Source organism: Diabrotica virgifera, chromosome 6 (genome assembly GCF_917563875.1).
Source record: "Diabrotica virgifera virgifera chromosome 6, PGI_DIABVI_V3a".
NCBI lineage: Eukaryota > Metazoa > Arthropoda > Insecta > Coleoptera > Chrysomelidae > Diabrotica > Diabrotica virgifera.
In genome coordinates, this window is record NC_065448.1 from 230,269,475 (window position 1) to 230,283,422 (window position 13,948).

Sequence of the window (13,948 nt, forward strand, 5' to 3'; positions counted from 1 at the left end):
TACACCCATTTTAAAGGTAGGTGCGATATTTTCTCTAACATTGATACAATTTATGAACATATAGCCAGGTCACCTTCTTCACATTTGCGTACAAACACACACATTTATTCATTTTTGCTATACTAAACGCACATACATATTTTATCTCTACAATTCTAAACAGTCCATTGTCTCTACTACCTAACTAATTAAACCCAGCGACCATTACTCATCAATCAGAAGACATTAGACGCTTCAATAATGATGGATAATTTTTAATAAACTTGTTTAATAGATATTTTGAAAATTCTTTGACGTAACTTTTAAATTTTGAATTGTCAAAGAGGTGAGTAAATAAAGCGGGGGTGTACTAGTTTTAACTTTTGCCTGGAGACCATACAATTCACCGGACATCAAGGCAGTGCCGTCATAAGTTTGCCTTATCAATTTATTTTTGATATCAAAAAATTTTAATCTCTCCTTTAAAACACCAAAAATAAATTCTGTCATATGGCATCTACTCACGTCTGAAAACCTAAAAACGTAACGTGTATCGAAGAACAATTGATAATTGTGAATGACATGTTACCTCTATCAGTAGTTTCGTCTACTTCTACCGAAAAGGTTCAAAATGTAACTACTAATTGATTCTTTCTTTCTGTGCTGTTTTAGGTACGCGGCTAAATCTCTTCGAGACAGAAAGTAAAGAAGAAAATTCCAGATCGAATTTGTTAAACAATTTTATTTGTTCTCTATAATTAACTTGATTTAACGGACGCTCCGATTCATCCTGTCCCCTAAATGGCAAATCCTGGCAACTTAAAAAAAGTACAATATGAATAATTAAACGACGTAGAACTAACTAATTTCATAGTTTCACCCCGGGCGCGCTAGCAAGGCACGTGCCTTGCTGCCGTTCGCAGATCACCGATCGGCAGATTTGTATCTTCCGGACTTGCAATTCAAATGAATACGGGGAATGTAAAATTGGTTGCCTATCATCTAATATTCCATAGCTTCTTATTACAAGCAAATCGTAAATCTGGGGACGGCTTGCCGAAGCGGGCCTATCGCAATCGGGTGCATGGCTATAGGATCATTAATTTGAAAAGTCTCTTACGCACAGCGCACAGGGATCGCTTAACGTATCGGATCGATCGAACTATTTTAAAAACAATGAATAAAATTTAGCCTGTATTATCTCACAGATATTTTTTTATTTCACAGAAAAGAATATCATCCACTTTGATTAAATTATATATTAAAAAAAAAACTATAATGTGTCCATAAATGTGTGGGTCGGCACTGCCGACCCTGCCGATCCTGACCAGCCGCCACTGTCTGCGCCTTCCACCTTCATGCAAAGGAAACCAAGCAAAAACTCCGAATTGGGTGGAATGGTAATACTTTAGAACACACAGACCAACCATGAGAACAGGGGTCGCTCCAGAAAAATCAACAATGGTTAACTGGGGGAATATAGACCTAAATGATGTGGCCTGTGACTATCGAGAAATACAGGATATGGAACATCGTCTTAAATGCAGATACTGTCACCGAGAAAGATGGAAAGGACGTAGCCCGATACTGGGATATAGTAAATCGATCCGGACACGATAAAGTAAGTATCTTATTTTACAAAAGTCTTCGTCTGAAAATAGAACATTGTTCTAATTTTCCATGTAGCAGATTTCGTGTAAAATACACCAATATTTATACTAATGCAATAATAGTGCAATAGTGCAGTGATATAAAATACCTGTATCGCACAGAACAGTGAATAGTGTCGTGTCAAGGTCTCAGGAGACTGAGACCCCAGAAACCCTGAAGATGACATCCCAAAGACGTCGAAAGCTCGGCTGCCCTGTGAATATCGACGCGGTTAAACCCGTAAGCCTGTTGCGTTTAATTTTAATAATACTAATTCTTGTGAATTATTCCTGAATTACAGAATTATTCCCAGCTTTTAGAAATCTCAAGAGTAGTCAATACTCTAGAGTAGTTAATGTTTAACACTGTGATCTTAGACTTTTACTATTCTATTTTTTTTTTGTCCTGCAATCCTATAATAGAAAGATATTAAAATATCTGTTACTTACCATTTAAAACATGAACTACTGTCGATGCAGGGCTAGCGTTGGACGGCATACACGTGTAGTTCCCCGTATCACTCAGCAAGGCTTTCGTCACCAGCAACTTGCTGGTGGTACCTGCCTCCGTCTTCTCTGTTTCTAGGCTAATTCCGCCTCGTGGTGAGTCGAAGTCAACGACAGCGTGGCCGTGGTACCAAAGGATCGATGATGGGGGCGTGGAGTGGACGTTCACTGTACACGTCAGGGAGATGGTGCTGCCTTTCTTGACGTACACCTCCGGGGGACCGGATATCGATGCCTGGGCATCTGGAAGGGAGAATACTGTACGATTTAGTTATAGCATTGAGTATTTTTAAATTCTTTTTATGTTCTATATTATATTTTAACTGTCGACAACATTTTTAGATAAAATAAAAAAAATATGAAATAAATGGACTTTAGACAAAGAGGAAAAGAACAACTAATATCTTTTGTAGTCCAGTAAATGAATATTTTTACGCATAATTTTCTGAGCCAGTACCGATTTACAACACAATTTGGCTATGGGTTTTACTGACTCTCAAGTTCAAATTCGACTCTGTATGAAACAAGTTTTTATTCAAAACAATACAAGGTGTAAATATACTAACCAATTCTAAGCAACTTTTATTATATAAACTTTTTTATTATAGTAAATACTTTTAGACTTATTCACAAGTGAAGTTACTCAGGCCTAATCGAAAAACTTCACCTTGCTAGACTACCAAGCAGATTCACAAAAACCATATATTCTTATCTCTCCAATCGGGCAATACGCGTCAAGATTGCAAATCAATAATTATCAACACCATTCACTACAAAAGCGGAAGTCCTACAAGGTTCAATTTTAGTTCCAATATTATATTACAGTCTCATAGTCTACAACACTGACATCATCATACATACATAGAACCGACAGTTCAGAGAAATAAGGAAAAAAATATCCTGTTGGTGACACAACCCCCTCCAGACCGAGACCAAATTTTTTGAGTAGTATGGACATCTATAATAATAACCTATATGGCGTTCACTGAATATGTTTATCTTTATTGGTTACTTAGAAAATTGCAAAATAAATCATAAATTTTGAGTTTTTATAAATATTCATAACTTATGTAAAAATAACTTAGAAACGTCTTATTACACGGAATGCTGAGACTTCTGGTACTTAAATCATACCCTAAGTTTTAAAGCAATCCGTCAAATAGTTTAAAAGTTATTTAATTTGTTATAAAAATATAAATCAGAAAATGATGAAGTTACAGAATACTTTGAATAGTTTATGAAAGAAGAAGATTTACACTACTAATTTAATTAAAAAAAAATGACCAAAAATAATTCTAAATATTGCATAATTATTTTGCAACAGCATGTGAATTCAAAAAAGGGGGGGGGGAGCTAACTTCGTCCCTAATTGTCCTAGGACAATTATTGTTTTTCTTTCTGAATGTGTAAAAAATTCAGTTTTACTAAATATGAAAAAATAATTTTTCTACGGGTAACGGTTATTCTAATTTCTACCTATAACTAAAAAGTTATTCCAGTTGTTTATAAGTAAGCAAATAATCGACATGTTTTTGCAAAATAACCGTTTAAAATTACTTTTTGTCATTTTTTAAATTAAGTTAATAGCATAAATTTTCTTCTTTCATAAACTATCCGAGGTATTATTGTAACCTCATAATTTTCTGACTGAAGTGTTGCAAAAAAATGAATTTGGGATAAAAAAATTAAATAAATTTAAACTATTTAACCAATTGTGTTGAAATTTAAAATCTAATTTAAACACAAGAAGTCTCAACATTCCGTGTGACAAGAAGACATTTTTATAATCTCAAAGTTTATGATTTATTTTGCAATTTTCTAAGCAACCAGTCAGGATAGACATATTCGGCGAACACCATATGGAAGTTTTTTATATGATTTTTGAGTTTCTTATTCTCAAATTTGTTTAGAATGCTTCACTTTTTAGCAATAGACGAAAAAAGCGAAAATTTACCGTTTTTTGATTTTCATTTTTTTATAACTATGTATATCATCACAATCGACCACATTATAGTTTTAGGCCTGGAAAGGATGTGCCACGAGAAAAATCTTATTTCTCTGGACTACGAGTCTATCCTACTATATGCTGATGATACTGCTTTCCTTAATGCGTGCACCGCATACGATACGCTGAGACTACCGTCTGTGTTCGATAGAGCCCAAACCCAGCTAAATAAAATCACAACATGTCATGGTGTAACAAATCGAGAGTTACACTCAACCCTACAAAAACTCAAGCGATTGTCTTTAGACATCCTAATAGCCCCCAAGTAAAGCATGCTCGGATGACTCTCTAAAAAAAACTTTAAAACACTATGCCCCTGACTACGTCACATACTCAACAGGCGTCCCATGAATAAAGTTTCCTTCCCTCTAGACATTCTTTTAAAATTGGTCACAATTGAACTTCTTGATGAGTATTATAACATCTTAGAAGAAATCCCCTTTAGCTATCGTAGATAACATAAGCTGCATCACATAAAAGCTGATGTAGAGCCGTTTCCAAAGTATTATGGTAACATCCAAGGTACTCTTCGCTTGTTGGTTGGTTTATGCAAAGATTCTTTTACCTTACACTTATCTCTTGGCTTTTAAAATAAAGTTAACCACCTTATAAGCTCTCTGCTCCACTGGCTGTATTTGCTACTTCATTCTGCAGAACTCTTGCAAATCCCCCTCCTACGCTCCCGCAAAAAAGGGAGATACTTCACTTAAAGAGGCGTAAGGCTAAATGAGGTATAAATGACATTTCTTTATTTCATTTCACAGGGATAAATTTGAAGTAGAGACTAACTAGAATCAATAGTCAAATGTAGAATCAATAGCAAATAGGAACAGGCTCAGAAAAAACTTCATTAATAAGAACAAACAATCGTGGAAAAGAACATTATTTCTTTATAATGCATTATTAAACTTAACTAAAATCAGATTATTTATAAGTTTAAAAACATTTTATACTTTGGATTAAATATTTTTAGAGTAGATACCTACCCATATTTTTAGGTGAAGGTATATAATATGCTGAAGGAGCTGTAATGATGTGCTGAGAATAATATACATTAACGCATAAAAATATTGCATATTTTGAAATAATTAACGTATAAAATAAAAATTTTTGTGCTGTCCCCAGTCTCATAGGAATAGTACATATTTTTTTCGAATGTGATGTTTTGAAGTATCTTATAGTTGGTATAATCGGTGTTGGAATACTTCCAACAGATATTTTCTTTTTCTGTTACATTACTCGTTATTCGTTATAAATTATCGCCACGTTGTTAAAACACGTAACTTTATACGTTACTATGTTAATATTATTAAAAAAACAATCTGACAATTCTCAAAAAGTAACTTAAAAAAAACATCAAAAAATTACTCTCTCGATAAATTATAATTTTAGCGCTTGTTCAAGACCAAAAAGGAAAAAATTTGTACGTATTTAAAAATTATAATAAAAATTTAAATAAGACTCCCGTTACTAACTATCTACATCTCTATAGTAAGGAAGACGGTAGCAAATAACCCATTCTTTTACAATCGGATTTAAATTTGATATGGGCTATATGGTGGATAATATAATTTTTACATTGAATCTTATCAAGGTAAGTATTCACTATTCTACCGAGATACCTGTGTTATGGTGCATTAACACGAATTTGTTATCCAATATGGCTTTCAAATAGCAAAACATGATCTACTAAAATGTTTTTAATGTACATATCAGCTCTCATTCAACCAATCACCTCCAAAAGTTCGGTATATCCTTTCCAAGAAATACCACTGCATAGCACTATGCCGCCACCACCAAAATTAACACTCTGTGTAAAGTTACATCTGGCATAGGGTTCATCATATGGAAGCAATATTTACAAAACTTCGTCTACTACAGAAGAGTTGGCAAAGAGTACCTATATCAGTTGTAACTTCATACAGAGCGTAAGATTTGGTTTTGGCGGCATAGTGCTACGGAGCGGTATTGCTTTGAAAGAATATATCGAACACGTGGAGATGATTAGGTGAATGCCAGCTGATATGTACATTGAAATCCTTTAATAAGATCAGGTTTGCCATGTGTTTCAGAAAAATAATATTAATTTAAAATATATAAAATAATAAGAATATTTAGTTTTAATTTACATTCATCTTTTTCTTAGTGTAAAATCATTATTTGCTTTAATTTCTAGTAAGCTCGTCAGCCTCCGGCTAATAAAAAATATATGTCACAAAACACAGTAATAATAATTCTTACTCACATCAGACTAGATCGTCTCTCGCGGTCCGCGATAGTTTTTACATAAAAACGCGGGCATTTTTACTAATTATATTTTCACATTATCACGAAAGAAAAGGTTTTTTTATTCATTCATAGTGCAAACGGCGACGGCCATGTTGAGCCTCACGTATAAATCTCTAATTATATAATATAAAAATCGTAAATAAAAAGTTGTGTATTCTTTATTTGCTGTATATGCTGTGACCTCATCCATTCTTCAGCCTGTAAGAACCATCCCTACTGGCAACACAGTCCTCACAAGTCCTTTGCAGTAAGGCCTGAAATAACAAACAATTCAGCTCTTTAATGTGGGTAGCGCAGCAAAAAGGCTACCCCACCATGTGAAAGCCATATTGGATATTTATTTATTATTTATTTATTTATTTATTGTTTATACATATGACCTGGCCTCTAGTGACTAATCCAGGTCGTTTTTTCCTGATGGGATTACAGATATTTTTTTATATTTTTAAATTTTTTACTAAACTACTAAATCTATTTTTACAATTTATTAACTAATGTGCCATAATCTATTAATTACATTTAACAAATACATTTAACCAATTTAAATAAACAATATACATTTGTTAAAATATTTTTGGTACCATCAGCTCCCTTCTAAGTTATAAAGACAGACTCTATTTTCAGAAGAGAGTTGGTAGTCTTTTTTTTAATTTAATGAATTATTTATTGAATTATTATTATTATAATTGTAAATATCTATTTTTGAATTTATATTTTATTTTATTTATTTTAACTTTATCTTACTCAACTTCATCAGGGTTGGATTATTTGTTGTCTTTTTCTATTATTATAGATTTCTTGTTGTTTTTTAGATATTATTTATATTATTTAGCCATATTGGATATGACATATTGGTGTTCACGCACGTCTTCATGTCGCTAACATAGTGAAGACTTTCCTTGATGAAATTCAAGTTAAAAATTATACTGGCCAATATAAAGCCCAGATCAGATTTAAATTGGATTATAGCATTTATATGATACTTCAAAATATCGCATTCGGAACAAAAATCCTATTCCTACGATACAAGGGGCTAAGAATAACAGCACAAACATTTTCATTCCCCATGCATGTGCAATATTTTTGTTCGTGAGTATATTATTGAACAAAGATTCTTTATAGTATATAATTAATATTCTCTGAGCTTGCAGTTCGTGACATACAAACTCTCCGTCAAACAATTACTTCAATTAATTGTACTCGAAGAAGCAGATTCGCCGAATTACAACCGCCACGTGGTCACCAGCATTATTCCGCCGACATTAAATCCGACTATTGATTGCGTCACGAAGTCCCTTTAACTTTGAATTATTGCATTAAGTGATAATTCAGCTATCCAACTGTCTAATAGTCTCTAATGCCTCAAAGTGATTCCAAGTCGGCCATGTTTGGAGCTCCGAGCCGAAATTCACATACGTAAGATCTAAATTATAGTTTTGTATCGTCTTCTAAGCTATTGTCTTGTTTCCTTGCTGTTATGTTATGTGTTTTGTACATGTCGGGTCGTGGGGTAGTTGAGCTAACTTTGGTATTTTGGGAAGATTACACAGATAGTCAATATTTATTTCAAAAACATGTAGTTTGTTTTATCCTATTAACAGTTAATTTGAGTGACCGTAAACAATAATATAAGGTAATATACATATATCCAACCAAGGTGAATTCTAACTTGAGTTCGGATTTAAACGCATAAAGAAACGCAAAAAAATCGCATAAAGAAACGATTTGTTTATCCTATTGACAGTTGACATATCCAACCAAAGTGATATAGTATAACGTGGGTTGGAATTTAAAACCATAAATAGTGCGGCAGATTCGTGCAAATATTAAAGAATTGTGCATTTAATGATAGAAGCATACATATAATTTGGACCACATATACTACACATACAAAGATTCTAATTTAGATGGGAGGCCATCTCAGATTATTCCTTTTACAAAAATGGCGGGCATTCAAAATGGCGAATATACATATGTGACTAATAGCCCGATAACTTTTGAACGAGACTTCAGATTTCAACCAAATTTGGTATATAAGTTCGTTTTTCGATTTATAAGATCGAGGTCTTGAACCGGAAGAATCGGTTTACCAGAAGTTTTGTTTTCCTGGTTTTTATGTAAAAATATGTTGTTTTTTTCAATTATTTCACCCTGTATGTATTAATTTTTCAAAAAGGTAATACGGCCATTAAAAAGAGCGTAAAAATATTTTTTTGAAAATATCTTATAACTTTTTAGTTATGTTAATTACCACTTAAAAATGTAGAACGTATTTTCACATGTACCTATATGCGACAGATTCGTGCCAATATTATAAGAATTATTGTTCATTTAATGGTAGAAGCATATAATTTGGACCACATATACTAGGGGTTCAAATTAAGATACGAGGCCGTCTCAGTTTTTGTTCCTTTTACAAAAATGGCGGGCATTCAAAATGGCGACTATACATATGTGACTAATAGCACGATAACTTTTGAACGAGATGTCAGATTTCAACCAAATTGGGTAGATAGGTTTTTTTTTTGATAGATAATATCGAGGCCTTGAACCGGAAAAATTAGTTTACCAAAATTTGTGTTTTTACTGTTTTTTTATGTAAAAATATATTGTTCTTTTTCAATTCTTTTACCCTGTATATATTAATTTTTCAAAAAGGTAATACCGGCGTTGAAAACAGCGTAAAAAAAATTTTAGTAAATATTTTGAACTCTTTAGTTATATTAATTACCATTTAATAAATGCATAACCTATCTTTACATGTAGGTACCTATGTGTGGCAGATTCGTGCAAATTATAATATAAGAATTATTGTGTATTTAATGGTTGAAGCATATAATTTGGACCACACATACTACACATACAAAGATTCAAATTTAGATATGAGGCTATCTCAGATTTAGTCTTTTAAAAAAATGGCGGGCATTCAAAATGAATCTACCGCCCATAAGTACATGTGAACAAAAGTTATGCATTTATTAAATTGTAATTAACACAACTGAAAAGTTTAAAATATTTCCTAAAAAATATATTTACACTATCATCAATGGCGGTATTACCTTTTTGAAAAATTTATATATACAGGGTGAAAGAATTGAAAAAAAACAATATATTTTTACATTAAAAAACAGTAAAAACACAAATTCCGGTAAACCGATTCTCCCGGTTCAAGACCTATTCATCAAAAAAAAGAACTTATATACCAAATTTGGTTGAAATCTGACGTCTCGTTCAAAAACTAACTGCTATTATTCACATATGTATATGTGCCCGCCATTTTTGTAAAAGGAACAAAAATTGAGGTGGCCTCGTATCTAAATTTGAACCTTTATATGTGTAGTATATGTGGTCCGAATTATATGCTTCTACCATTAAATGCACAATAATTCTTATAATATTTGTACGAATCTGCCGCATATAGGTATATATGAAGATATGTTTTGCATCTATTAAATGGTAATTAACATAACTAAAAAGTTAAAAATACTTCCTAAAAAATATTTTTACGCCCTTTTCAATGGTGGTATTAACTTTTTGAAAAATTAATACATACAGGGTGAAAGAATTAATAAAAACAGCATATTTTTACATAAAAACCAGGAAAAACACAACTTCCGGTAAATCAATTCTTTCGGTTCAAGACCTCGATCTTATACAGCAAAAAAAGAACCTATATACCAAATTTGGTTGAAATCTGAAGTCTCGTTTATAAAAGGCAGAATTTGAGATGGCCTCCCATCTAAATTAGAACCTTTGTATGTGTAGTATATGTGGTCCAAATTATATGCTTCTATCATTAAATGCACAATTATTGTTTCACATATCGGCTGCACTAAAAGAAACGCAAAAAAACATAAAAATGTGCCATTACATAGGATTTTACCATAATCAAAACAAAAGAGAATGATTATACATTGATAAGTAGTACAAGACAAAACGTATCAGATATAATGGAGATAACTATATATGAAGTAAAACAAAATTTTAGTCTAACAATGGGCTCTGCCTTTTTAGCCTACCTTAAAATACGGCCTCATGGATCAGAGTTATTGGACGCATTCTTAGATAATATAAACGATAAAGAAGAGACAATAAAACTTACCATCGAACAGGAATATAACACTCTACCTTTCGATGTTTTAATATCAAAGAAGGAAAGTTTATAGAAAACTAATACACATCAACAGATATTAAATGACAAATCAAATCATGGTACCAATTTTAAAAGGAGGTCATTAAATCCTTATACGCTAGAGGTAATTCCTTAAAAAAAGGCAAATTTCAATGACAATTTTTACAAAATGTTCTTTAAATATTTCTGATATACAGGGTGTAACCAAAATACAGGTCATAAATTAAACCACATATTATGGGACCCAAAATAGTTCGAATGAACCTAACTTACCTTAGTACAAATATACACACGAAAAAAGTTACAGCCCTTTGAAGTTACAAAATAAAAATCGATTTTTTCGAATATATCGAAAACTATTACATAGTTTTTGTTGAAAATAGACATGAGGCATTCTTATGGCAAGAACATCTTAAAGAAAAATTATAGTGAAATTTGTGCACCCCATAAAAATTTTATGGGGGTTTTGTTCCATTAAACCCCCCCAAACTTTTGTGTCCGTTTCAAATAAATTATTATTCTGGTGCCATTAGTTAAATTAAATATTTTTAAAACTTTTTTGCCTCTTAGTATTTTTCGATAAGGCAGTTTTTATCGAGTTGCGGCTTCTTTTTTAATATGTTTACATAAAAATTTTGTGAGGGTTTTTTTCCTTTAAACCCCCCAAATATTTGTGTACGTTCCAATTAAACTATTACTGCGGTACCATTAGTTAAACACAGTGTTTTTAAAACTTTTTTGCCTCTTTGTATTTTTTTGATAAAGCATCTTTTATCGAGATGTGGCTTCTTTTTTAATATGGTTCAAAATATAGGTACCTAAAAATGTACATCATAAATAAATTTTCATATAATTACCTAGTCTCCATAATCGTACTTTACCATAAAAATATGTGGTGGATTTGACAAATATTCAAATATCTCGATAAAAACTGACTTTAGGAAAAAGTACTAAGAGACAAAAAAGTTTTTAAAAACTTGTGTTTAACTAATGGCGCTACAACAATAATTAAATTGAAACGTACACAAAAGTTTGGGGGGGTTTAAAAGAACCAAACCCCCATAAAATTTTTATGGGGTGTCCAAATTTCATTATAATTTTTTCTTAAAATACTACCGCCATAGCAATACCACATGTCCATTTTTAATAAAAAATCTCTAATAGTCTTTGATATATTGGAAAAAATCGATTTTCATTTTGTAACTTCAAAGGGCTGTAACTTTTTTTACGTGCATATTTTTACTAAGGTAAGTTATGTTCAATCGAACTATTTTAGGTCCCAGAATACGCGATTAAATTTATGACCTGTATTTTTGTTACGCCCTGTATAATTAATAGGTAGTTCTATAATATTTACTGAAAAATCACTTTTTCCTATTAAAACACTTCCCATGAGATTTCTTTTATCATAGGTACATTTAGTTAATAATATAATTTTTAATAACACCATAATGTAGAACCAAATATTTTAACGCCACTTGCAAAATATCCAGCACCATTTTATTTAAATCTAGCGTAGTATGAGTTTCACATCTAGTTATTTTAAGTTAAAATAAATATTGGGATTGTGTTAAAGTTTCTTGGCGAAAAACTAAGAGATTTTCTAAAATAACCACTTAGAACTTAAACATTTGTTTTATATATTTCTCTTTCTACAAATTAGTCTTTCGCCGGAGAAAAATCTCTATTTCTCAGAACTGAAAGTTTCTTTTATTTTAAAAGTTATCAAAAATGTGTTTGCTTTAAAAAGATAATGGCTCAAATTTTTGTATATTTGAAGATTCATATCAAAAATAATTTTTAGCGATTATACAAAAATAACGAAAATTTTCTTCTTCTTCTTTCTTCCCTAGATCAGGTCGGCTTTGACCAAATGGTATAGCTTTATTATACGTGCGACAGTAGTAGTTTAAAATGTCTGTCATCTGTTGACCATTGTATATTCGCTATCTATAGTTATATTAATGATAGTCCCAAAAGGATGGAAATGTTTAACTTATTTTAAAATTTCACTCAAATGAAAATTAATAAAATACTCTATCCTACACAATAACACCTGAATAAATACTTTCACTTCCTCGCGAAGAAAGGATCACTAATAAAGATAAAAAAACGAAAAACGGCTGTGCCTTAATTTAACACCTTACAAAGAAGAACTCAAAGCACCTAGAGAAGAAGTCCACTATAAATCCTAAAATAAACTTGGAAGAAAACCGAAAAGTAGGAAATACCAAAGGAAAAAATTAAAATAAAAATATTAGCACGGAAAAACTTATGTGTTGTCAAAATCGATTATAAAATAAAAATTCAATATTTAGAATTTGTCGTTGTCATCACTCTCTGGTTTGCCTCTTATTATTTTTAAAGTTTTTCCAATGGTACCTACTTTGGTGAAAAGACTGGTGATATCAACACTGACTATGATATTGTTGGAATTTTAATCTATTTCTGCTACTGTTTGCTTCTGATGTGTGCTGGAGGTAATATTATATCTAGGGGGAACTTTGGTAATCTGCTGCAAGGAGAACCCATGCTGTTGCAAATTGGTGTAAAGTGTACATTTTCCTTGTGGGTTTTTGGAACTCCGTATAAATGAGTTGTTCTGCTGTAGTGTAATGTTATTATTCTTTTTTCGAGTATTCTTGTGTAACTTGTGCATTGTTTTATATATTTTATTACCATTAGACCATTTATCACAGTCGCAGTCATAAACGGAATCTTTAGTAAATTGCTTGGTGTTGGAGAGTTAAAATGTATATAAAACTTTTTTTTTATTCTTCTCTCTTCTTGTATATAGGCTTTAAGGCCTGTTTCTTCTTCAATATTAGCCTCCTAAATTTTTAATTTTTTAAATTATCGCACCATTTTTTTCTTGGCCTGCCAATACTCCTTCGTCCATTTGGTGACTTGTCTCATGCTATTCATACTATCCTATCCTTTGCCATTCTACTAATGTGTTCGTTCCACTCCTATTTCCGTTTTGCCACCCATCCATTTATGTTTTCTACATTGCATGATCTTCATATGGTTTCGCCTTTCTCCCTATCCAACAGACTTTTCCCTGATATTCGTCGAAGTATTTTCATCTCTGTTGTTTCTAGTCGTCGTCTCGTTTTATATGTGCCAGGTCTTGTCTCCGCCGTGTATGTCAATATAGGTCTAATTGCTGATTTATAGATTCTGGCTTCTGTGTCTTGTCTTAGGTGTTTGTTCTTCCAGATTGTGTCATTAAGAGATCCCGCCACTTTACTTGATGTTAATCTTTGTTGTCGTACTTCCTCTTTAACATCTCCGTAACTGGTTCCTATATCTCTTTTCAGATATCGAATCCTTGCTTCCTGCTTTATTATTTTCCCATCAAATTTGATTTTACGCCGTAGTGGGTAT

At 31.9% G+C, this 13,948-nt stretch overlaps 1 protein-coding gene across 1 annotated transcript in view; it reads right to left on the minus strand.

Annotated features, from left to right (window-relative positions):
* Window positions 1–500: 500 nt before the first annotated feature.
* The window catches only part of LOC126886317 (lachesin), a 79,260-nt gene continuing 65,812 nt past the window's right edge, over window positions 501–13,948 (minus strand). Inside the window, exons 3-4 of the mRNA XM_050653190.1 lie at window positions 2,079–2,393; window positions 501–514 (exon numbers count right to left, since the gene is read on the minus strand). Of these exons, the coding sequence (XP_050509147.1) occupies window positions 501–514; window positions 2,079–2,393 (329 nt within the window). The remainder of the gene's footprint in view (window positions 515–2,078; window positions 2,394–13,948) is intronic.